General features: G+C 38.4%; 1 protein-coding gene across 2 annotated transcripts in view; it reads left to right on the plus strand.

Annotated features, from left to right (window-relative positions):
- Window positions 1-25681, plus strand: part of vps50 (VPS50 EARP/GARPII complex subunit) — a 154815-nt gene extending 129134 nt beyond the window's left edge. For both annotated transcript variants that reach the window (XM_017694832.2, XM_017694841.2), the window contains 5 exons: window positions 12045-12141; window positions 13803-13961; window positions 18508-18629; window positions 23195-23384; window positions 24501-25681. In XM_017694832.2, coding sequence (XP_017550321.1) covers window positions 12045-12141; window positions 13803-13961; window positions 18508-18629; window positions 23195-23384; window positions 24501-24620 — 688 coding nt within the window. In that variant the 3' untranslated portion in view covers window positions 24621-25681. The remainder of the gene's footprint in view (window positions 1-12044; window positions 12142-13802; window positions 13962-18507; window positions 18630-23194; window positions 23385-24500) is intronic.
- Window positions 25682-26668: the final 987 nt, after the last annotated feature.

Below are 26668 nucleotides of genomic sequence, written 5' to 3' on the forward strand. Positions count from 1 at the left end.
CTCTTATAATAAAAGAAGTTGAACTCACAATTTATTTTTGTCTAGTTGACCCATTTTTCCACAAATCTGGGCTATAAACTATAAACAGATGGCATCTCTTCAGTGATCTGCTCTATAAAAATAATTTTCATAAAAAAGTACAAAGAGCGTCTAAGATTTTTGGCTTTTAGCAGTAAATTGTAAGCATATAGCAATATGTCTATGATCATAAAACACATTTTCTGTTAATTTGAGGGAAGCCTTTACAAAAAATAAAAATTTACATTTATTTCATGCAGTAACTGAATCATTTGCCTTACATGTTCATGTAAATTCAGATGTGACTAAGAGGTTACGATTAGTCCCAGAATCATTGGTTGGAAACATTTCCTCCTGTTTTTTTTTTTTTGTTTTAAAAATAAAGTAAGCAAATGTTTGTTAATACTTCAGAAATAATAAATGGATACATAAATGATTAAAATGCACTTTAGTAACCTCCAGTCTGTCTAAAAGCACCTCGGGCCATGTAGTTCTGCAAAACTGTGGTCGGACGTACATGTATATACCATGAGATCATTTTGGCTAGCTGGCCCTTATTGCATTTGTCTACTGACTAAAACCTCAAGATTTGTTTTAAGAGTGTAAATCAGATATGAATGAAAATCTAGTTCCAAGAGAACCAGCCAGTTTTGTCATTTTTCTTATAGCGGTCTAGATAAGGATTTTGGTAGAATGGAGGAAAAAAAAGCCTAAGGCATCTTCTTCTCTGAGAACGAAAAGCCAGTCCACTCAGTGCTTTTGCCTGTTCATGCGCCAAGAGGGGAATTGAAGAATGAGGAAAAACCCAGTTCAGGTGTCTGTGTTTATTTGTTGCGAGACAAACAAGTGAAAGGTGAGATTATTGGTCAAGTTGCTGCTGTTGTCCTTTAAGCCCTGCATTTTTCTTGATGACTCAGAAGCTGAGTTGGGGGGTCAGCAACAGCCCGCCAAGTTCATTTCATTAAGTGGTGCGATGCTGCAGCCGCTGATGGCTTACCTGCAGAGCCATTAATCCAAATGAGGGGCAGGTTCTGGATGAGCTGTCTAATTCCTCTCTCTGCATTCTAATGCTTGTATAGTGAGACACGTACACTGCAGATCTCTCTCTCTCTCACTAATTCACACTTACACAAAATCATTGGAGTTGGCTGAGCTGAAAGGAACTCTCTGCCATAGCCTCGAGTCCAAAGATGCGGCTGTCTCATTTGCCAGATGGCACTGAGTGAGTGCCAGCCACAAAGCCTGCGTTCGGAAATCCAAAAGTTTTGTGGGAAGACAAGTAAGGTTGTGAATGAGCAGAGGATCAGAGGATACATAACTTACAAGCCACCAGAACATTAGTTTTCTCACACTTGTTCTCCTGGTTGGTTTGAAACCCCATTTTGCACTGCTTTGCCCTGTGTTAGTAGCTGATACTCTAACTCTGAGTACATGCTCTGAATGTGCCACTCTTAATACTGCCATTACCACAGGACCCATGTCAGAAAGGTTAGCACCACTAGCACTCTCCCCCTGCCTAGTGGAATAATCAATGAAAAGCAGAATTCCGGTTCAGGGATCAAGATTAGAAGTGAGAAAGATAAGGGCAGGAAATGGGCTGCTTGTTACCATCTATGCTCTCTATTTATACCAGTATAACCTGATAAAGTTTAAATTACACCCCTTCACTCCGTCCAGTATCTCAGTCAAATAAACAAACCTGATTTCTGGCCCCAGCGCTCATATGATTCTATTTTTGTACAAATCAGAACTGGCTTGCAAACAAACGCATTTACAATGGCCTGTTAAAAGGCCTCTTGCTCTATTAAATTCAAGCGCCAGCGTTTTGGTTTATATGTATATATATATATATATATACCTTTTTACCTCCTGCCTAAACGCTGGATATTTAACAATAATTTGTTCCATCTCTTCTTGTTATCATTTCCATATTATGTTTGTGTCTGAATTTATTTTCTACATATTGCAATTAAATCTCCCCCGGATAATTTTCAGTAGCTCACAAATATACTAGATTTTATTTATCCGCATGTGGTTAACAAGCCACACGAGGGGCTTAAAGGGTTTAAAGGCGTCCTCCACTGTCCTCCTAAGCAGTTTATCAGTCTTTAGTACTTAATGTTGCATTTTCCACATTTGTTGCAGTTTACACAGTACTGAAGAACAGTGAGTCAGTTGTTGTTTAGGTTTTAATTGTCTTGTTTTGTCCAAACTGCTCTAAAATCTGTGATCACACATACTAACAGTCAGAATTTAATTAGCAGGAGATTGATTGACTGCTTTCCAAAATCACTCAGTCATAGGACTGGTGTATATTTCTGCATTATGGGCTTTATTAGCTTGAAGCCAAAACATTACGTGCTATTCCATTCTCTATAGTTTACAGAACTAACCTGGTTATTTCTTCTGTTAGTCTTTTGGACCTGTGCAGTTCTTGTGTGCATAGTGTAATAGTTTATACCATGAATCAGACTAGAAACAGCTATACTATCAAACCAAGAACAGCAGAACTAAAGGAAACAGTGGAGATGCAGTAATGCCTTTCAGATTACATAGTACTCACACTGAAACTTTCTGAGAATTTCTGAGATGCAGCCCATCTAGAAGCAGTCAAGTCGTGATTGCATGCTCAGTTTAATAAGCCTCATAGCGGATAGAGAATCTGTATGCTTTGTCAGAGTAATAGGGTAATGAGCGCTTGTGCTTGTGTCAGTGATCTGCCTTTCTGTGGGATCTCACCAGAAGATTTTTTTGCTTTGTGTTGTATGTACATTTAAATACACTCTTCATCAAAAACAAATGCACACAGAAGGAAGTGATTTCAATGTTATTCGGAAGGAAGATAAATGTTACCAGGAACAATAAATTATTAAAACTTTAGACTGATATGGGCAATATTTATTGAGCTGCACATGCTGAAGTAGTGTCTCTCAGGATGGTGTCAGGCCGCCATGTTTGCTAATGCAACATGCCAGATATCTTGGCATGGAGTTGTAGGTTGGAGGTTCCTAATGGTGTCCTGCGATCGTGTCCCCATGCAGCTTGAATATTCTCGCACAGTTCCTGCAGATTTTATGATAGGGGTGGAGTGTTGATAGTATGTCCAGTCACATCCCACACATTTTCATTCGGGGTTTGCTCTGGCCATGCAGCAGCATACGGACGAGCGTTGTTCTGTTGAAATAGTTCACCAGATTGTGCATTCAAAAGGTAGGGCCACTGGTTGCTAGACCTCATTACCGTAACATTGGTCTCTCAAAGTGCCTGTAATGAAGACCAAAGGTGATCTGGAGTCATATGAAATTGCGATGCGACCCCTCTCAAATTCTTCCAACTGCTTGACTTTCTTTCAAACTCTTCTCCAAGGCATATTTTGCTTGTAAAGGATGCTACCAGCACAACAGAAGCCGTAAAGTCAGAATGGAAAACACGCACAACAGGATGACCTTATATAGTCTGTCAGGTACAGCGATAAGGCCCGTTCTTGCTTACGTCCGTAATGCATGGCCGAGTGTGAAACTTAAATCATTCACATGTCTCACAATCTCAAACCTACCCACCAAGTTTCATTCCTGATAGTTGATTCCTTCTGGATGCAACTTTTGTTTTTACTATGAGTGTATGACTTTGCTAGAAAGCAGTCATACACTCATGAAATTTTTGAGAAAAAAGGTTAACTTGGAATATTATAGACAACAAAATAGTAAGTAAGGTTTACAAGACCTGAAAGTGAAAGTGCAAAAAGTAATTCTGTTTGTTACTCGGGTTAGAGTTAAGGTTAGAGTTAGCATTAAGGTTAGAGTAAATACAAACATATACACTACTCACAAAAAGTTAGGGATATTTCAGGATGAACCTAAAATGTAATTGGTAAAGCTGTAATTGATGCTCAAGGGCACATGACAAGTTATTGAGACATTGGCATTTTTTGTTGGGGTATACCCACCACTGTTGTTGACTTTTGTTTCAATAAATTGTTTGAGATGAGGAAATCACCATTGCATGCTTCTACTTGAATACCATAATTTCATGATATACAGTGGGGCAAAAAAAGTATTTAGTCAGACACTGATTGTGCAAGTTCTCCTACTTAGAAAGATGAGAGAGGTCTGTAATTTTCATCATAGGTACACTTCAACTATGAGAGACAATATGAGAAAAAAAATCCAGGAAATCACACTGTAGGATTTTTAAAGAATTTATTTGTAAATTATGGTGGAAAATAATTATTTGGTCAATAACAAAAGTTCAACTCAATACTTTGTAACATAACCTTTGTTGGCAATGACAGAGGTCAAACGTTTCCTGCAAGTCTTCACCAGGTTTGCACACACTGTAGCTGGTATTTTGGCCCATTCCTCCTGCAGATCTCCTCTAGAGCAGTGATGTTTTGGGGCTGTCACTGGGTAACATGGACTTTCAACTCCCTCCACAAATTTTCTATGGGTTTGAGGTCTGGAGACTGGCTAGGCCACTCCAGGACCTTGAAATGCTTGTAACGGAGCCACTCCTTCGTTGCCCGAGCGATCTGTTTGGGATCATTGTCATGCTGGACCCAGCCATGTTCCATCTTCAGTGCTCTCACTGATGGAAGGAGGTTTTGACTTAAAATCTAACAATACATGGCCCCGTTCAATCTTCCCTTAACACGGATCAGTCGTCCTGTCCCCTTTGCAGAAACAGCTCCAAAGCCTGATGTTTCCACCCCCATGCTTCACAGTAGGTATGGTGTTCTTGGAATGCGACTCAGCATTCTTCTTCCTCCAAACACGAGTTTTTACCAAAAAGTTCTATTTTGATTTCATCTGACCACATGATATTCTCCCAATCCTCTTCTGGATCATCCATATGCTCTCTGGCAAAATTCAGACGGGCCTGTACATGTACTGGCTTAAGCAGGGGGATACGCCTGGCACTGCAGGATTTGAGTCCCTCTCGGCGTAGTGTGTTACTGATGGTAGCCTTTGTTACTTTGGTCCCAGCTCTCTGCAGGCCATTCATCAGGTCCCTCCGTGTAGTTCTGGGATTTTTGGTCACCGTTCTCATGATCATTTTGACCCCATGGGATGAGATCTTGCGTGGGGCGCCAGATCGAGGGAGATTATCAATGGTCTTGTATGTCTTCCATTTTCTTACAATTGCTCCCACAGTTGATTTATTCACACCAACCTGCTTGCTTATTGTAGAGTCACTCTTCCCAGCCTGGTGCAGGTCTACAATTTTCTTCCTGGTGTCCTTCGACAGCTCTTTGGTCTTGGCCATGGTTGAGTTTGGAGTCTGACTGTTTGAGGCTCTGGATAGGTGCTTATATACACATAACGAGGTCAAACAGGTGCCGTTAATACAGGTAACGAGTGGAGGACAGAAGAGCTTCTTAAGGAAGAAGTTACAGGTCTGTGAGAGCCAGAAATCTTGCTTGTTTGTGGCTGACCAAATAATTATTTTCCACCATAATTTACAAATAAATTCTTTAAAAATCCTACAATGTGATTTCCTTGAATTCTCATTTTGTCTCTCATAGTTGAAGTGTACCTATGATAAAAATTACAGACCTCTCTCATCTTTCTAAGTAGGAGAACTAGCACAATCAGTGGCTGACTAAATACTTTTTTGCCCCACTGTAATATCACTGTAGCGTAAACTTTTTACGTTTTCCATAAATTATACATTTCACCCGAAAGTCAAATATCCCTAACATTTTGTGAGTATTGTGTGTGTGTGTGTGTATGTATGTATATATATATATATATATATAATATATATATGTGTGTGTGTGTGTGTATATCTATATATCTATATATGTATGTATATATACTCAGAAAAAAAGGTACGACACTGTCACTGGGGTAGTACTTTTTTTGCCCCTGGGGTGGTACCCTCAGGTGTACATCTCAGTACCTTTAGTCAGGGAGCATAATTGTAGCATAATCCACTTAAATAATATTTTCTAAGCTGTACTGACTCCACACCCCCAGTCTCACCTCCAGGCTTTTTATTTCATTGTTCTGTTTTAAAATATTAATTTATAAAAAGAGACAAATGTCTACTTTTCCACTGGGAAAGACCTATTTAAGGTACACAGTAGGACCTTAAAACCTCTGTTGTAGCTTTGAGGGTACACTTACATTGTACCTTGATGACTGAACCATGTACCTGCATGGTACCTTTATTTCTAACAGTATATGTAGTTCAGTCTGGATACCCCTGATCTGCTATGTTCTGTGTATGTCAACTTTTGTCTTGCCTGAGATGGGCCCCTCTAGGCAATCCAACCCTTGCAGGCAGTCCTGTTAAGTCTAAAACATGCTCTGAGGTGTTGCTGCCCCTCAGCCAACCACATCTGCATTTGCTGACCTTACACATGGCCACAGGAGGATGGCAGCGTGCTCTGGAAGCTGAAATGTGGAGTGGTCTGATTAATGTCCTTAAAGTCACAGCCATTTCTTTCAGCGAAAGAGTGGCAGTACTGCTGCTGAATGTAAATTGCTTTGTGGTTTAAAACTTGTCTGTCTGCTAAATCTGCAGAGGCAAGCTGTTCCAAAAGAGAGTACCTGAATAAAATGTCATTTCTTGTAGTCTTATTTATTTGTGAAGTGCTGCAAGACCTTGTACTTGCCCGGATGCCAGTGACCCCACTGTGCATGTTTTATTAAAACATTTAAAAACGTTGATAGTTTGTCATAGCGGTCAGATACGTTAGATTCTTGAGACTTCAGCAGGAAAGGCGAGCACTGAATGATTTCTGTATGGCCCATGGCTAACTTTCAGTGGGCTAGGCAAAACTAGCCTACATAGGCTCATTGTAATCTCATACATTTTCATTGGATATGGGTTTGTTCAGTACTTACTTGCACAAACTAATGACATCTTTCATTTACTTCAACTGTGATGTTTATTGCTTTGGCTCCAGTAACTTATTAAAATGACAATTACATTGTTAACTGCAAAAGCATATGTAGACTCCAGGTTTTTTTCTTCTTCAGAGCTTTGTAAGACCTTTTGTGTCTCTAGAGATTTTCCTCTTTGATGTGAAAAACAGTAAAACTACAAAATATTTTTTGTGTTTTTATTTATATCATAAAAGTGTGTTGTTCTGCATCCCAGAGATGTGTGAATCATTGTGTTACAGACAGACATGCAACACTTACATAATGCAGTGGGAATTGGATTCACTGTGAGCTTAAATGTAAAGGCAGCATATTAAGTAATGGCTCGGATCTCTAAGAATTAGCCAGTAATCTGATATATTAGATTCCTTTTCACTACTTCTGTTGAACGTGAGCAAGTGTAAGCTAGCTTTGATGTTAAAGTGGCGTTCATTGGGGGAGGTATGTTTCAAGATATTAACACACACTGGACTCTTCTGATATGATTATTTTTAAACATGAATGGCAGTAATGGGTGTTATGAAGTCTAAATGTGAGCATTTTCCGTATGCAATTAACACGATATATATGAATTTTTAACCAGTGTCCTGAACTGCAGAGGCTGGTGTACATTATTCTCAGAGGTTCCAACTGTGGCCTGCCTGTGGCATCATTGTTATAATTACTGCATCATTCTGCTAAGTGGCACATTGCCTTGCTTTCCCTCAAGCTAACCTTATCAGTAACAAGGTTTCCATACATATTTATTTATATTTTGACATAGCAAATAAAGACTTGATGGAAATGGAAAATACCAAATAAAATCATCAGGCTTTGCAAGGAAGTTTGTACGCTCACTTGAGTCAGATCGTTGTTTTGCCAGTAAAAACACATTTACTGAGTAGTGTAAATGTGAATAAAAAAAAAAAGACCTCAGGTGTTTTTCATTTTCCTGTCCACTTGTAACTGTGAAACATGACAAAAGGCAGCAAGTACCTTTTTACTAATGCAAAAATTATATTGCATCTTTGTTACCGAAGTAAAAAACATAATGGTGATAGACTGTAAACAGACATCAGGTACCTGCAGTTTAAATCATTATATTTGTTAGTGTGTTTTGTCTCCACACTCTTATAATCACTGGTCTGTACTTGGCAAAAGCTGACAGCCACCTAGAGCCCCAAAAAACAATGGCCTCATAAAAATACAAATTAGATCTAGTATAAGTTTAGTTAAATAACCTACTCTGAATTTTGTACATTTTACATTAAAAATAGCTATTATTTGTAATCATTCTATAATATTCTTACAGCAATATAAAAATGAGAATTAGATATATTAGATATATCCACAAGATTTTAGATTATTTCACTTGTAATTTTTTGCAGTAAAAACAGTTGTGCCACTTGAGAGCCAAGAGCCTCAACCAAGTTTTAAATAAGCAGCTATGGGGCATTTCTGTTTTTTTACCTAGAGCACCAGAATCAGTAAATCTGCCCCTGCTTGTGATGTAAAACACAGCCATAAGATTAAGCAAAACAGTAAGCAGAAGTTGCTCGACATTACATATTTGTTCACAAACTCGCTCCATGTTTCTCAGAAATGTTTTTAAGAAAGTGATGTACAGACTCATATGCTCTTGTACAGAGCTGATGGAAATGTAGCAGTGATCATCTTCATGAGATGATGTGTGGAAAGTGAGGCTGCGGTGGCAAGTGGTGGCATGCTGAAATTAGTGACCGAAGTGAGTTGTTAATACACGGAGGAGGACAGATGGAGCTGACCGCATACATGCACAAGCATACACATAGATGAGCTATCTGCTTTTCTCCAAAAAGCCATGTCACTTCTCGGCTGTTAACGTTGGTAATGCTTGAATAGATTGAAATGTGAGCCTGTTGATAAATAATTAAAATGCAGTTTGCTACCTTAAGCTAGACTGTTATGCGCTTTGTTGGTTTTGGTCTCCTTTCATGTATATCATTGACATATATGGATTATCCCAGAAGGCCTACAAGAATAGACAGATGAATGTATTCCAACTGAATGTTATATTGAGCTGTGTTAGCTTTCTGAATTTTAATACACTGATGTTCTGGAGAGAGTCAGCATTTTCCATTTGCATACTAATACTAATGATTAGTGTTTGAAAGCACAGATAGGTTCAGCAAAACCGAGCAGTTCTCTTTGCTTAAGGTATTTTAATACACTACAGTTTAAAAGTTTGGAATCACCTACCTATTAACACTTTTCATTTTATATACAACAAGAGAGTTTGCACTGTGGGTTTAAGTATTAACTGTTCGTCAAAGGGTATTTTAAAATGGAATTCTATGAACAAGAAGTACTATAATGTACTATAATTATCTATTTTACATATCGCTGTTATCCAGTCAAAACCTAATATCACCAAAATGGTAACTTTACAGGAGAAAGAAAAAGTCTACTTTAATGTAAATCAATGGAAACAGAAATATTTCCAAGTCATTTTGGGCCATTTCTTTTAGTCTGTTTTTCATGAAATTTATATACAGTATAAAGAACAACAGGTATTTTCAAATGATGATGAAAACTGAAAAATGACAGAAATGGAGATATGAGGTTTATTTCTGACAGCAGATATATATATACACATACATACATATATATGTCTATATGTCTGCCTTGAACCTTAATATACCAAATAAACCAAATATAATGAATTTCAGATATTCATTTTATAATAACTTAATTTTTGACGCTATACTGTGTTCTCAGTCAGTTTAGAGCTCAGTCTACTGCTCTGTTTGTTATTTTGAATACATCTTACATTTCGTAATGATCATTTAGAGCTCTGTAGTATACTGCTAGTTTCTGAAAAACCAGTACAGTTGCACAGGAGTAGTGCATTACAATAATCTATGTACTTGTCTGCAACCCTTTTTGGATTTATATTGTTGAAAATATTGATTGCATTTAAACCTGGTTGTTTAATGTAACTTGTATCTTGATTGTAATCTGATAAGATTTTAACAGTGTGCTTTTACACTTGCTTATTGAATTAATCAGATTATAATCTGGTTGCTACACAGTTGCCTGTGGTGTTCATTTTTCCTGTTCTTGATAAGCACAATTTTGCACGGCATTATTCATTTTCTTGCACCATCTTTACATCACGATTTACAAGATGATGTTATTAGTCATCACAATCATGGACAGCATTTGTTTCAACATGATATTTTGTGGAGCGAAAGTGAGTGATGACAAGGCAGAATAACAATGAATCAGACTGCTGCTTCATTTTAAATTGCTTGGACTGCTTAAGGCTACTAAATTAAACTCAGAGAACAAACTCTTGTTAAGAGCTCAAATGACGGCGCAGCGATGTCTCTGTCTTGTAATGGTAATCCAGTAGGTGTTTTTCCTCATATGCAGAACAGCAGATGTAGTTACTATTACTTTAGTGGGAGGGGTTTTGGTTGTCATATATGTACATGGAGAGGTGACTGCATCTGGTTAAAATGCATTTCAAACTTGACATTGTTTGAGTGATCAGATTTAAAATTTGTTTTAAATGCGTCTTGGGTGCATTTACACCTGCATTTTTATTAGGACCCAACCAATTCGAAAGTTTTGTCACCAATACCGACTTTAGGAGGCTAAATATTTTGATAACAATTATCGGCTTTAATTTTATGCCTTATATTTTAGTTTTAAGTTTATACTCCAGTAGTTTTAGATAAACACTATTTACAGACTAGTATGATTGTTCTCAGTTATCACACTTCTTAAGCAGAAACAGAAACTCAATCTTGGAGTTAACTTGACAGAAGATGACAGAAGCATTTTTCTTTCTGAAAATGACGTGTTCCAAATGAATCAGAAAATAATAATGGAAAATAATTGTGTACAGTACATTCTTCAGGATTAGGCTGAATTGTGAAAAGTGAGCATTCCAAAACAAACAGAGTCAGCCTGTGACAATCAGCAGAGTCTGTCTCTTTTGCAGAAAAGTCAAAAATAAAACATTTTCTGAAACAGGATTCATTATTTGTTGAAAGCCTGACTTAACTTTTTAAGAAGCAGACCAGGCAAAGTGCCAGTTAGCAGGCTAGCCTTTTGTTGCTTTCCCTTTTTTTTTTTTTTACATTTCACTACAAAAGCAAGAAAAAAAGACAGTCACGTCATCGTTAAATAAATCTCCGGATGAATGTAACCACCTAACATTTGTAAGCAAGAGGCGGAGTGTGTGCATGTGTGTGTGTGTATGCGCACATGGAAAAAAAAAAAATTTAAAGTGTTGCCAGATATTTAAACAACCTCACTCTTGTTAACATGACCTTGAGTTGCGGGCATAAATCAACTGAAATAACTCAGAAGTGACTGGTTTTCCATGCAGTATAAAAACCGAAAGGTAGAAAGACGGAAGGCGATTGTCTGCTGACATGCATGTAAATGCATTTGGGAACTGAGGCTATATAGAGTGTTCTCTCATGATGATAGGTCAGGGTGGTGGGGAAAACATGCTATTTTCAGTTAATATAATTTTCCCTGCTGCTGGAACAAGGTGATGCAACTAAGCGTCAGACGGCGTTTGTAGGCGGGCAAAAGTCACTGCACTTCAATCAAAGATTACAGAAAAACAAGAGTTTTGTCTTTTGAATGAGATGACACAATGGATTATGGTTAAAATGACCAAGAACATGAACTAGCAAGGTAGAAAAGGTCCATTATGAATTCAGGTTGATTAATATATTGTAGCCCAGCAGAGCTACCTAGAAGAGGTACTTTGCACTTTGATTTCCATTTCTGACCTAGTTTTTTCACTGGTTTTCCTAGTGTATTATATATTATATTTTTTCCTTTTATATATATATAGTGTAGAGATTCAGCATTTCAGCTTGTGTTGCTGTCATGTAGTTAAATTGTGTATATTTCTATGTGTATGTAGCTCAGTGGTATGTCTCAGGTTTTGCCTTATATTTGTAGACTGTTAGTTTGAAAGGCTGATACTGATAGTACTGCAGGTCAGAGTATGCAGAGTAGTCAGTTGGTCCGTTCATGTTTGACTGGTGGAACAGTTCTGAGGGCCTGTGATCCCTGCTGTGTAAGGCCTGTCCACTGCCCCTGAGTGGTGCACTAAAAAGCTGCTGCTGACATGACCCCCATGTCCCCCTACAGAGTGTTCTTGGCCGAGCAGTTTGAGCTCCTACAGCCTCATCTGGACACCATGATGCCTCCAGCCAAGAAGCCCTTCCTCCAGCAGTTCTACTCACAGGTCAGCCTCCTCAAACTCTATTTAAGGACTTGCCCTTTCTGTCTGTCTCAACAACCTTTCAGTTTCCTCCCTCTTTCTCCCACCAAGTGCTCAGGGTTGCCCTCTTCTTTTAAAAAAAAAAAAAAAAAAAAAAAAAAGCAAATTTGGCCCAGTGGTGTAGACATGCTGTGAGGCAAAAGAGGCTCATCATCAGAGCTTTATATTGCTGCTACTGATTCCTGCTCTTGGACTTTACCTCACCCTTGGGCCAGTAAAAACGTTTCTGGGCACAGTTAACAAAATTATCTTTTTAACTTCTCCACAATGGAACCAAAATCTTCTAAATTATTCGTAATGTAGTTTACTGTATTCATTCATTCATTCATTCATTCATTCATTCATGTAATTCATTTGAAAATGGCATCTGTTCTTTACCTTGCTTGGACTTTTCTAATGGCTTGTTCATCATGAAATGTTCCAAAATAAGAAAGTCTTATTAGAATAACTTGGGTTAACTTATGTTAAAAATTAAGAACGTTTTTAGGAGAAACAAACAAGGTTATGTTCTATAAGAGTCGATATGCATTAGTCTGCAATCAATTTCTAGAATTTTTAGAAAATTCTAATTCTAGAGTTCTGCTATGTTTCACATGCTGTTGATGTTTACTTTTGATCATGATACCCTGAGTATGTTGACGTAATTGTGTAAGGTTTTTTTTTTCCTTTTCCAAAAGCTATGAGCATTTTTCCTTTTCTGCTAGTGCTCTTTCTTTGTTTAAATATTAACAGAACATGAGCCTTCATTTGTACTGGACTTTCAGATGTTTTACAGCCACAATAGAAAGTTTAGAAAACCACCCCATTGTCTCTTTAATTTTGCCAAAAAGTGGTCATTCACGTTGATGTAGTTCTATACACTGTTTAAATTTAATATTTCGCTCCCCAGACTATGCCATCCAGTATGGAAGCTAAACTGTGAAAGCAGCTCTTTTAAATGTATAATTTTTGTAATGTCACAAAGTCACAGATTTACATATGTCTGCCAGTTTGGCCTGCAGCAGTTTAGAGCTGCTCATTTACATTGATGTTATAAGGACTGTTTAGTTCAGACTGCTTTTTGATTGTTGCCTAATACAGGTCAGCCAGTCAGAACAGAGACCATTTACATGTCTTAAAGACTGAGTAACAAAAACAACCTATTTAATTTTGAGTGATGGAGTGGTTGAAAATGGTCGTGAAATAGTTGGTAGAAAAACTACATAAAAAAAGTAACATAAAAGAAGAATATGTCATTATTGGTTTGCTTGTTGTTTAAAATCATGCTTACAACAATGTCCTGTTACCTCTGAAATGAACATCTCTGAAGTGTAATTTTATCAGTGGGGCTTCTCCATGGGCTCTCCACTGAAGATCTATTTAATGAATGCCTAGGCTTGTTCAGTGTCATTACAGCTGAATCTATACATTATGTTCTCCTGAGCTTCTCATATCTGAAGCATCTGAAGTGATTCTCAATACTTCTGTACTGACAATCACTGTTTGTACTGTACTAATAAATGCTGCTGTCTTTTGCATATATCACCTAGAGCTGTCAGATGACTTTACAAACCTCACTCATGGACCAGTGGCTATGTGTAGATCCTGTTCTGAACTAATTTCCTGACTGCGCTTTTCTCCTGCAGACGGTGTCCACAGCCAGCGAGCTCCGCAAGCCCACTTACTGGATAGTGGCAGCCAAAGCCATCGATTATGAGCAGATGCTGCTGCTGATGGCGGGAGTGAAATGGGACATTAAAGAGATAATGTCACAGCACAATGTCTATGTGGATGTCCTTTTAAAGGTAATGTGTTTGTGTGGGGCTGAATGGGTTTTATGTGATAGTACAATGTGTTAGTTCCTCACAGGCAGAACCCCCCCCCACCCCCCTTCATTTTCAGACAAAAGGAGAGGGGTCTGTCAGCGGTTAGATGTACTTTGATAAAGGTTAGGTTTAACCAGTTAGATTAGGTATTTGGTGTCCTTTTTGTGGCTGTGGCATGTTCCGGTAATTAATCATGGCAAGACTAATTTATATGTGAGAAAGTGGCTAAATTGCAGTACTGCATTATAATTAGTTTTCGAGAAAGTGTCTAAATTGCTGTACTTCATTACTACTGACATTCCATCTTCTATTTTTCAAGGGCATCAGAACATCTTACTGGGAAACTCCTGATCAAATATCATAGCATAGAAGGATTGAAGGCGACAGTGGCTGATTGGTTCACTGCCGTTGTTGTTGTTTGGACAATATTCTAATTTAAAATACTCCAGCCGTGGCCCTTTGTTGTAGCTAGGAGAAGTATAACTCTAGGAATGCGTATGCAAGGCAGTTTGGTAAAATAAATAAAACTGGATGAAAATCTATCAACCAAGGCTTTAGTAAACAGTAAAAGAAGGTTTATTACTACATGTTTAAGCAATGTTGAGAACATACATTTGAGTTTAGTGGAACAGTTCAAATGAAAAATATCCAATATCTAAACTTCCAGTAGATGCTCATAAGCTTCTCTGTTGGAATCTTTGCCCATTCCTCATGTGCAACATATTCCTGCTCATTAAGGTTCCTTGGTATTTGTGTCACCACAGCTTTCTTTAGACCCCACTAAAGATTTTCAGTGGGATTTAAATCTGAAGGCTGAGGTGGCCACTCGAGGAAATTTCAGCTCTGATTCCTGAGCCAAGCTTTGGTTGACTTGGCTGTATGCTTGGAATCATTGTCTTTCCAGAAAGTCCACTGATCACCAAGTTTAGGTTTACACACTGAAGATAGCATTCTTCTTCAAAATAGCTGGTATTGCAGTGAATCAGTGATGCCAAGAAATGGGCAAGATTGCCAGTTGCTTCAGCAAAAAACACCCCCTCAGCAGGTCTGCACCACCTCCATGCTTGACAGTGGGGATGGTGTTCTTTTTGTCATATGTTTTGCTTCTCTTACACCAGGCATGCCACAGATCTATACTTCCAAACAGTTAAATTTATTTACTATCAAATGAGCCCCATATTCCACAGCATTTCTGTTGTTTTTATTCCTCTAACTTAAATCCATGTATGTTCTCTATGTTTATATGACAAATATAAACATTTATGACATTTATAAACTCTTGCTTTAGGTCCTTGGTGCATGTAGAAGGTCATAGAACTAAAAAATTGTTTCAACAATTTTCTTCTGTTGAATTGAGTTAAATATTTGGAGAATCTGCTGAGCGATCATAAGAACATGTAAATTAAGTTGAAATTAGCTTGTCTCCTGGATGGTTTGAAATGGATCTTGGCTTGAGGGCCCGCATCCAGAGGGTCTTATGGTGTTGGGACATTGCCCACTCACATAGCTGCATGTTTATAGTGAGGTAATTCAGGTTAAGTGCTGCTCCTCAGGATCCTGCTGTAGGGGTCTTAACTCTGGTCCTGGACAGCTGTCACTCCTCCATTCTCTGTTTGTTTTGCAGCATAAAAAAAAACTCAAAAATGCCCTCCATGTTTCAAATGCTCTGAGCCAAATATACTTCCAGAGGTGTCAGCAAAGCAGATCTGTACACTGCAGAGGATAGAAGAGATTGATCTGGAGCTGTATTATCAAGTTAACTTTCTCCAGTCATTTTCCTGCACTTTAAACAAATCACTCATGGTTTCCTGTCTTCATTTTCTTTCTTCTTTGTCCTTTTCTGCAGTTTCTTACTCTTTTCTTTAAATCCCTAATCACTGTGCCCCTTGAATTCTTCAGACTAAAAGGTCATGGATATCAATTATTTGTCAGGATCTGAATAATTTAAATTGGAGGGATTTGAGAATGAAATGCAGATTCAGAGAGACAAGTTTAAGGGTTGTTACGGAAGCCTCCTGTTTGTTAATCGTCTCTGATCTGAGAGCATCTCTCCATTCATTAGTCTGTATGCATTTGCATAGGGAGGCAATGTGTCATTTGCATGGCTGTAGCATATATCAGGATGGAGATTTTCACAGAACAGATGGAGTTTTACAATTAAATTATAAGCATGGCTTATTTGCACATGAAACCCTCTGAATCCCAAAATATGCATAATCATGTGCCGGTGAACAAATTTACATAAGTCCTCAGCTATGCTGCAGAGTTCCCACTGCAGAATCAAGGAAGCTCAGCTACTAATGAAAAAGTCATGCTCACCTTTGTGCATCTTCTAAGAAATGTGAGTCGCTGCGCTCGGCACTGCCAGTGCCCCAGACGTTTAGCTACCTGTGCCAAGCGTTTTCTCAAGCCAAATTGGTGCTTCCTACTCATTCTGAAAGAAATAAATACTGCCTCTGTGTCTCTTGATGACTTCTGCTTAGATAGAGGACACCATGTTGCCCAGGTAGGACATATGCTTGCCAGCTCAAATTGTGATTTCCAGATAATGGCTTTGTCCTAACTTACAGTTTGTGTTTTTTAATCAGAACACTTGGCACTGTTGAAGCTTGGTTTGATTTCTTGTACTCCACTTAGCTACTATATTTTAGCTAAATTCTTATGGTGGTTTATATTTCGCTGGCTATAACTTTACATATCGTCACTGTCCAAAAAACCATGTATCTCCATTTTTTTCATGTCTTTTTTTTCTGCATCATTGAGCACAGCAGTTGTCCTTTACTTTGTGTCAGAATTTCATGACACTGAATGCACCAGTAGAAATGGTCTTGGGGAAAAAATAATTCATTACATTAACTTTACATTAAAAATTAAGAACATTTTTGTTACCATTTTGGAGAGTAACAACATGCATACTGTCCCCTGTCAGAACTAAATCTGGTATCTTAAAATGGGAAATTTCAAAAAAGAACACACAAACTTTAACTTTTAATGTAACTTAATATAATGAGGTTTTGATGCAACAGCTAGATCCCAGCTTATCAGTCATGTAAAGTAGATTTCTTATAAATTTATATTACATTTTTAGGGCCCTAATGCATAAGGCACTGCAATCATTATGCATTTGAGCTGTAATCAAACTTTAAACTGAAGTATCAGACTGCATAATACAAGTTGTTACATAAAGAAAAGTAAGCATGCATACTCATAATACTAACCAAGAGTGTAGTTGACTTGAGTGTACAAGAAAGCAAGAACAAACCATGATTTTTTTTTCTCCTCTCATCTCACTCTGTTGGCTTGCATCGACAACAAACACAGAGCTAGAACATATTACATGTAGTTTTTGGCATCCATAAAAGCATATGGCAATCTGTCCGGTAAGAAACAGGAATAAGAAAAATTTTTTCCCCCTTTGCCAAAAAACAGAGAGAAATGATCCAGCTGAATCAACACCTCTGTGAGTGATTGATCTGTGCTGCTCCACTGCAGTACACTGCACTGGATGGTTTGTATGGCAGGGCTTGACTAAGAAGGATTTCCAGTGAAGAAACGTTGTACATCACTGTTAATCACAACAGAGTTAAAGAGTAGGCAGTGCTTTAGGAGAAGAGCACTCTGAGTGGAAGTCTTGTAGGAGGACTGGGCCTCAGAGGATGTCAGACTAAGATTGAACACATTGAATACACTAAACCCAGGCTAGGCTTGAATACATTGAATCCTGACTATGATTAACACATTGAGTCCATCAAATCCAGGTTAGGATAGAATGCTTTAAATCCAGGCTGTGGTTGGTATACATTAAACGCACTGAATCCAGACAAGGGTTGCGTTTATATGCACACAATAGCCGAGTAGGTTCCTAGTTAGCTCAGTAAACATCAGTAGCTCTTGAAAGCCATCACTGTCCACTTAGTCCTTCTCCGCCCAAGTTGCTCTGTCTGTACTTCACACACAGAGAACAGCGACAAAATAGATGTCTGTCTTGCTGTGCGCAGTTTGCTTTCGATGTGGTACATTGTTGTAGATGTGCTATCATCAGCTTGAAAAGTGGTCTCAAACACCACTATTTTTAGCTGCATGCTGTCTAGCAGAACCAATTGCCTGTTGCACCCTCATGCATACAAAATATGTTAACTAGAATGACTTGCCTATACAGATAGATAAGAGGTGTTATTCATTGGATGAGATAAAATTTTATCTTTTTCAAACCGATAGCATTGGTCACACTGTTTATTTGTCGCTTTAAAGTTAATTATTTGCATCCCTAGTTTGAACATACTGAATCCACTGACTCCAGGCTAGGATCATCTTTTGACTTTGACTGTCATACATTGCATCTCCAAAGCTCAAATCAGACCTTGTTTAAAGCTACCTATTCCGTTAAGATGTTATGACCCTGAGGAGGCAATGCACAGCAGAGGCCGAACTGCGTTTAGCTCAGGTTGAAGCCATACAGTAGGAGAACAGCCTAATAAGTGTTGCAGTGAACAACCATTGACTGGACACTGTTTTTATGTTACAGGAGTTTGAGCAGTTTAATAAAAGGCTTGGAGATGTCTCCAGACAAGTGCGGATCCCCTTGCCGGTGTCCAATGTCCTCTGGGAGCACTGCATCCGGCTGGCCAACAGAACACTAGTGGAGGGGTGAGTAGCACACACTGCACTGCCAGCAGGAACATGTAACCAGCCATTAAGCCTTTGTAATTGCTAATCACAGTGGAAACAGAATGTTTTTGTTCTCTTCTGTTGTCTCTTTCAGTGCCATGATAACAACCTCTTTGGGCAGTTGCCCGGACAGAGATGTAGCTTAGTCTTAGACGAATAAGGATTTCCAATGATGAATTAGCACTAACAAAGTAATCTAGCTCTGTAATAGTATTAATCTGAGACTGGGAATGTAAACCTTTGTCTGTTAGAGGAGAAATGTACAAGTGATCACAAGACTGAGAGAAATGTTCTGCATCAAATGCATAATGTATGGTTCTTGAGGTTAAGCAGAACAAATTGAATCGTAACAGTAGAACATTCCTACCCTTGTGAACAACTTGGAGGAGTTTAAGTACATTTGCCAGAAATATTTGAAGCAGATGATGAAATGGACAATATAACAGTTTTAAATATAGTTATATTTTATTGGCCTGAGGGCTACAAGGATAACTTACAAAAGAGAAAACCTTTACACTGAAATGTGCTCTTATGCATCCATGTACTGGCACATTAACGATGCATTCAGGATTGAAATGTTGGTAGTTTGCCATAACAAAGACATGTATTGCAGCATATTGTAGAATGATTTGTGTTTGCACTTGCATTTTGGTTTAACAAGTTGACGTCTTGAGTTTTAAACCATATTTTCTCATCACCTTGCTGTATGACTGTTTATTGAATTTTTACCATAAGTCTCCTTTTTCTAAACATTACTAACTAAAAAGGGTGAATAATGTTGGCTAATGTCTCCCAATCTCACCTCTGACTGAATAAAGCAATATCCATTACGATTCAGGATGCCATTAGAGTTAACAAACATTTTCAACCAGACTATCCAGTGGAAAATGGTGAAAAAAGACCTTCTCGGTCACATAATGGTGAAAGCTGAAGGAGACATGGTGATTAATCAAAATGGATTTTAAGGAGTGTGCAAAATTTCACCTGTGGAATATTAGATTTATAGACACCTGGATTTGGACGATAGAGAAGTTCTGGCTGCCTCAATCATCTCTGTTTGATTCGTCCCTTCTTTGCGTTTGTGTGGAGGAGTATTTGTGTTTTTTGGGAGAGGGGTGGGGGGAGGTTCCCTCCTTGTTCCTTGGGCACCCTCGTAAATATTCTCAGAGAACTGTAGTTCTGTCAGAAGTGAAATGCCTGTGGTGAGTTATAACGCTGAGAGAAAAAACAGCTCCTATATACCCAAGTCTGCGGCTGCTTTACACAGTGGCTCTTTGGGCCTGCCTGTCAGCTGCCTGATTTCCTTCCATGCCCATATTTAATTCCCTCTCTCTTTTTTGTCAGTTTTATCAACCAGTTGTTTGAACATCTGCTTGTCATAAGTAAAGTGTTGTGAACAAACCCTAAGGAGTTGTTAGGTAAGTGGTGCACTGAGAAAGCACAGTCTGGGTGTGCTGCGGTCCTGAGATACAGTGCTGTTCAAAAGTCGGAGACCACCTTTCATTTGTTTAACTTGCAGTGAATACAGCCATGCAAGTTATTTTACAGCAACAGGCAAAATCATATATTAACACAGTATTACACAATAACTAAATGTAATTTCAAATATTGCAGTGTTTAGTGTATCCACCCTTTGTCTTTCTTACTGCTTACATTGTTGTCAAGAGACTTACTTTCAGTTCTTCAAAGATATTTTTCTCCAAAGTTCTGTCTTAGAAATTGGTTGCATTTTCTGCTTTGTTTATGTAAGTAATCCTAGATACATTCAGTGATGTTGAGGTCTGGGCTCTGAGGTGTTCAGTCCATTGTTCTGAGAACACCTGCAGCTTCTTTATTGGATTTGCAAATTTTCTTCTATTTCTTCAGTTTCCTTTTCTCAATAATGGCTTCTTGACAGCTACACATCCTTTCAGACTCGGTGTTGAATTTCTTTCCACAGTGGATGGATGGACAGAAACACCTGTGGACTTTTCAGATGTGAAGCAAGAGTGGAACTTGATTTTCTCCTTTCTCTCTCAAAAATGAAGGCTTTAAATACTGTTTACTGGTTGGTCTACCAGATCTTGCTGGATTGTTAGGAGTCCAGTCTTTTGTATAACTTTTAAAAATTTTCTGAACTGATTTTTTTTTCATTTATTTTCCCTAAACTTTCCCTTCCTTATGACAGTGGATTATCTAATATATAATCTCCGACGAGATAGCTTCATTCTGCTACCTTCACTCACCTCCTCCCCATGCCTACAACCTGCCCTTGTAACTCATGGTGCAGAAGGAAAAAGCCTTGTTCACGTCACCTCTGATATTCTGACATGAGGTGCACAAGGACCATGTATGACCAGGGTCTCGTCTGTCAGCATTTGACTTCAGAAAATCATCCATCACATATCTGAGTAGCTTTTTGGATGGTCAGTCTTGGGTTTTGATCTTAAGAGAACAAGAAAGAATCAAGATACTGCACTCTCCAAGCCCTGCATTATTGATGTACACTGGAAGAACTGCTTTGTTCTTGAGGAAATGGAAGGCGTTGGAATAAACATGGGAAGCTCCAAGGCTCCTCCTGTGTATCTGTTGTGTAGGAGTGCTAGGGCCAAACTCTGCGAGTTTACTTAAGCCAAGCAGGATTGGATCAATACTGGTTTTGAGAGATTTAGCTTCGCCTCCCACCTTCTACGTGAGGTGTTTCCCAATGCCTCTGTATACTTGGATGTCTTCTGGGTGGCCTAATTTAATTAATGCAAGATGTTAACATCTGCGTGTCTACCACAGACCTTCTGTCATGGTGTCCATTTCTTTTTATCGGGAATTCCCAGCCAGCTGTTCTGCCTGAGTGGCAGCTCCACCACAATTCAAAACCTTGACAGTTTTGTCCATGCAGTCTGTGTGTCTTCCCTCACTTTGCGTGGACTCCTCAAGACCCCAGCTTGTTTACATTCTGAGTCACTGCTACCCGTGTCATCACAGCTGCTCTCTGACAGCATCAAGCAGAACGTGAGAGGAGAGGAAAAAAGAGAGATTTAGAGATGTAGAGGTCGAAGGAGCAGGGCAGATGCACTTGCTTGGTCTAACAGTATCATTTCACCACAGAAAGCAATTATGCCGCTGTCATCCAAAAAGTAAACACTGGTGTCAGCTGAGGCTGATCTGCCTGGCTGTGCGTTTGCTTTGGATGTGGCCATGCTATAAATTGGCTGCTGTGATGAGTGCTTAGGGCCTGTGTCCTTCGAGTCCCGTAAAGCTGTTCAAATGAATAGAAAAATGGCCTGGCATTATTTACATTTGAGCAGAGCAGAAATGGAATCCCTCTGGTGTCTTTTACCTGCCAAACTCAGGGTGTCATTGTCTCTAAATGTTTGCACACTAGGGAAACCACGCTTGAAGTTACATTTATAGGTTTGCGGTCCAAAATAGGGTGTGGAATGAGGCAGAACTGCATTGGAAATGAGCACTTTCATGCTGATTTTAAGTCGTTATCCACTAATAGGATTGCCACAGTATTTTGGTTTTCATTGATTTTTTTTTTTGCAGGCTTTGATGATCACCCAGAGTTATGATGCAACCGCTGGAATGCTTTTTCTTTTTTCTTTCTCTGATACTGCAAAGGCATGGTCTACATTAAAACACCCTGAGCTGGCTTTATTTATCCCTGGTCTTGGGGTGCCTAGTGTGTTGAGTCCCTTCATCCATAACTTTCTCTATGACCTTTCTATCTAGAACTTTCAGGATTAGTATAGAGTAAAAGAAGTGTCCAATGCCTTTGGACTTGGCAAAGCAGATGCCCTATAAGTTTATTTTATAAATATGTCAGTTTATTATGGAAACTTTAACTGGTTCAGAAATGTTTCTACTCATTTTATTTAGTGATATGTATGGAAGCTCATTCCTGTCAGATGGAGGAGATAAAAATCATTTGCAATTTTGTGTTCTTCAGTTATGTGCAGCAGTATGTCAAAATTGTAATTCTGTGTCTTGAAATAATGATGTATTTTCTCTAAATATTGAATATGTTGAAATAATAACTTGCTGTGTCAGAATAACAATGACTTATTTCCCCAAAATACTGACTTAAAGTGTTGAAATAATGATGACTTATTACACCAATATAATGACTTCTTATGTCACAGTAATGACTGAGCATCTTATGCCGTGCTGCCCAAAATAATTACATCGTTTCTTGATATTTAATAACTCAAGAATTATTTCAGTACACTAAGTCAGTAGTTTAATATTTTTTTTTTTTTGAGTGTCAAAGCTTTGTCATACTGCTGCCAAAATATTTTCAAACTGGCAGTAATGGGCTTCCATAGAGATAATTATAAAATATTTTCTTTCTCCAGGTTGAAAATTTTGTAGATAAAACATTGAAACAAAAAATTGTATAAAAAGACAAAAGAAGATGACTGAGGAAGACAGTAGCACTCTGTCCTCATCCACGTATCCAGATATCCACAGTGATGTTTTCCATGAAAATGTTCAAAGTTAATGAATGCAGCTTGTGGGCCTGTATGTGTCTGAAGCTTCCATTCCTCTCCTCCGCTGTCTGCCAGCTATGCTAATGTGAAAAAGTGCAGTAACGAGGGCCGAGCCTTGATGCAACTGGACTTCCAGCAGTTCCTCATGAAGCTGGAGAAACTGACTGACCTCAGACCCATCCCAGATAAGGAGTTTGTAGAGACGTACATTAAAGCCTACTATCTGACTGAAAACGACATGGAACAATTCATCAAGAATCACAGGGTGAGTCCCAGTACCCGTCAGCAGACCCAACTGCGTGTGTACAGTCACTCAGAACTCCACATTTGTGTCCTTCAGGTCCATAATCTTACTGAATTTCCACTCTTCACCATAGCCTTTTTTTCTCATTTTAAACCCAGTAATATCAGGGAAGAGTTTGTAACGTAAGGAGTTTGTTTCCACTAACCAAGAGGCTTTCCCTCTAGGCCAAATTCTAGATTTGTCAAACGAGGCCAGGAAACAGTTTCTATGTTTTTCTTAACAAATAGTCTCTGTGGACCTTCTGTGAAAGTTCTGCCTGTGTTGATTTACTCTTACTGTGAAAACAAGGCTAATGACAAACTTTTCAATTTCACAAGGTTCTCTGCAAGTTCCTTTAGGAACTTTAGGAACTCTTTCTATTTTATTATAAGAAGAGTCTGTGCCAGCGCTTAAAGCAGTCATAACTGTAAAACATGAGTGACATGCAGAAATTATTAAAAGCAAAAACTTCATTACATTGTTCAAAGTCAGCTAAAGCTGTCGTTTTAGGTGGCTCACAGCCAGCTGAAGTTAATTTCTTTACTGAAAAATTGTGAGTATATTGAACGCAATTACATGGCTACACTGCATTTCCATCAAGAGGAAGGAATCATGCCACACAGACGTCATCATTGTCCAAGAATGCAATGAAAACTATGGAGTTTCATGAAGAAATGCAGTGATATACTGCGCATTTAGTTTTGCCATGTTGAAAGTGCAGTGATGTCCAATGTAATTTAGCTGTGTGCATTGCTTTTTATGTTGGATTACTTTAACTTCTGAAACAAATTCAGCACTTAATTCTCAAGAAGCAACCCCAGCTAATTGTTTTTCACATCACAGTTACAACTAATACCATTTGTTTTTGGAATTTCATGGTTTTTAGAGTGACATAAATTATTTGTATATTGAGTTTTAATATAATTTTTAATTATGATAGATTTAAGCTCTGGTATGGACTCTTCTCCGTGTTAATATGACCATGTTTTGGAGTTTTAAATATTAGTCGTGTTTCAACCCAGGGTTTGCGAGGGACGTCTTTCACTAGACAGACTTGGATTTGTTTTTTCAAACATTCTGTGTGTTGTGTTTAAGCAGGAATACTCTATGAAGCAGCTGGCCAACCTGGTCAACGTCTGCCTCGGCTCTCACATCAACAAGAAGGCCAGACAGAAACTTCTCGCAGCTATTGATGACATCGACCGACCAAAAAGATAAAAGAGAGCAGGGTCACCCAGGCTGAGAGCGGAGTCTCAGTGGAAATTACATACACAGTTACTAATGGGCAGAATATCCCACCATGCATGACTAGCATTTTATCTCCAGCAAATTTTTGCTACTGCTTTGTAGAATTTTTTTGCAATTGTAACCAGCTTTTGCTCTTACTGTACATGATGCTGGCTTATGAACAGTTCTTTCACATCTGTGTATATCACTATCTGTTAACTGACCATGTGAATGAATGACACTTGAGTTAAAGGGCATCTCCTTAAGGACAAATGATTTGCAAATGGCAGCTGCCTGGCAATGATGTTATTGTAAGAAATTTCAAAGATTCTGTTAGTTCTCCCAGGTTCTTTTTAAGCAGAAATACTCCATTTGTAGGTAAAGGTTTGTTATTTTCAAGATGTTGCATGTACTTTTGAAAACTTGATGAATATCCATCCATTGAGGGGAAAAATACAGTGATCTTAATGTCTGTTTCTCCAGCTCTGTTACTCAAACTAATTGTGTTCTTTGTTGAAACGTATTTGTTCCTTTTGTTTTTTTTTTGTTTGTTTGTTTTTTTTAAGAAAAAAGAAGTAACTTTATTATTTATCCCAAAATGTTGATGTATGTGGTCAATTGGTAGATCAGCCATAGCTACTATCTTGCATCTTGCAATGTTTTTCTTTCTTTCTTTCTCTTTTTTTATGAAAGAATATTAATGTTTAGAAATTTGGCTGCTGTTATTCTGTCTCTTTTCCCTTGTATGTATGCTTCTATTCTATAAAGATGACAACACTTAGCTAAAGAAAATCATTCCGCAATTTGTGTTTATAGCGCAGATGGTTTACACTGTATATGTAAGTGGCAAAACCACATTTTATTTATTTTGGCTACTGTAATTTTGTACACCGAGGGCGTTACAACAAACTTTGTAAGCCTGTTGTTGAAAGTAGACTTCTTTGCTGTTACTCTGTAGTGGCCTGAAGCAAAATAATATGTTGCATATGTTAACTGACTGTAACAAGTTGGAATCAAAGTCCTAAAATAAATACACTAACATTCATGTGATATTATAGTTTGAATGGTCTCTTTCCTTATTTTTAAGACTTGTTTGCACATTTTTCCCCAAGATGTGAACCCTGTACAAGACTGAATTAGAAAAATGTCAGAAATTTATGATTGAATTGTTGTTCCACCTTTGCATTGTTATACCTCCCTGGATCTACTTTTAGTTCAACCATTTCTCCTGAACTTTATTTTCCTGTAATGTTCTTCAGGGGTGAGGTTGCTAGGAGAGGAAGTAGGAAGTAATCTGTTATCTTGGGGTAGGATTGCACGCCAGGTAGTGTCAGGAAACTCTACTGGACTTCAAAAGCTTTGAACAGCACTGACCTCTCCCTTAGGACCTGCTGCTGGACTCATGACAGAACTGCAGTAACAGAGCAGATTGCCATTTAATTCTGCATCGGTCAGATTAAATTTGTCTAGAAGCTTCGCCTGGGTGTTAAAAGTCCTGCTGACATCTCTCTTGATGCAGTCACCTCCAGCAGCTTCTCACATGTAATTAAACTTGTTGATTTCTTCTATTGACTAACTGCATAACCCTTCAGGTGTCTCTTTTTTCCTTTTCACTCACTCAGCAATACACATTAATCCTTTTTCGAAACCAAAGCTTTGAGCACTAATTAATTGGATTTTCCTCTTCCTGTACGGCTATAGTTTGAATAGGATGTTGGAGATGGAGAAGCGCTATTGATTTGGGGATGAGTCACAGTGAGCAGGAGGATGTCTGGATGTCTGGAGGTAAGAGCGTGGTCCAGCACAGCTGAAGGCCAACTGAGAAAGACTTTCTCTATGTAAAAAACACTTGCATAGATCTGTCATTGTACTGAAGTTTTGAGCATGTAAAGTCGTGTCGAGGGGATTTCTTGAATTCTCAAAGTCAAGTAAAAGGTCTTTCACAACTTCTTGCATGTTATGTCAAAGGGATTTCATGGATTCTCTTTTGAAAAGACTTGCTCAATCACTAATTTAATCCAGGACAGCAACAATTCTAG

Source organism: Pygocentrus nattereri, chromosome 27 (assembly GCF_015220715.1).
Source record: "Pygocentrus nattereri isolate fPygNat1 chromosome 27, fPygNat1.pri, whole genome shotgun sequence".
Lineage (NCBI taxonomy): Eukaryota > Metazoa > Chordata > Actinopteri > Characiformes > Serrasalmidae > Pygocentrus > Pygocentrus nattereri.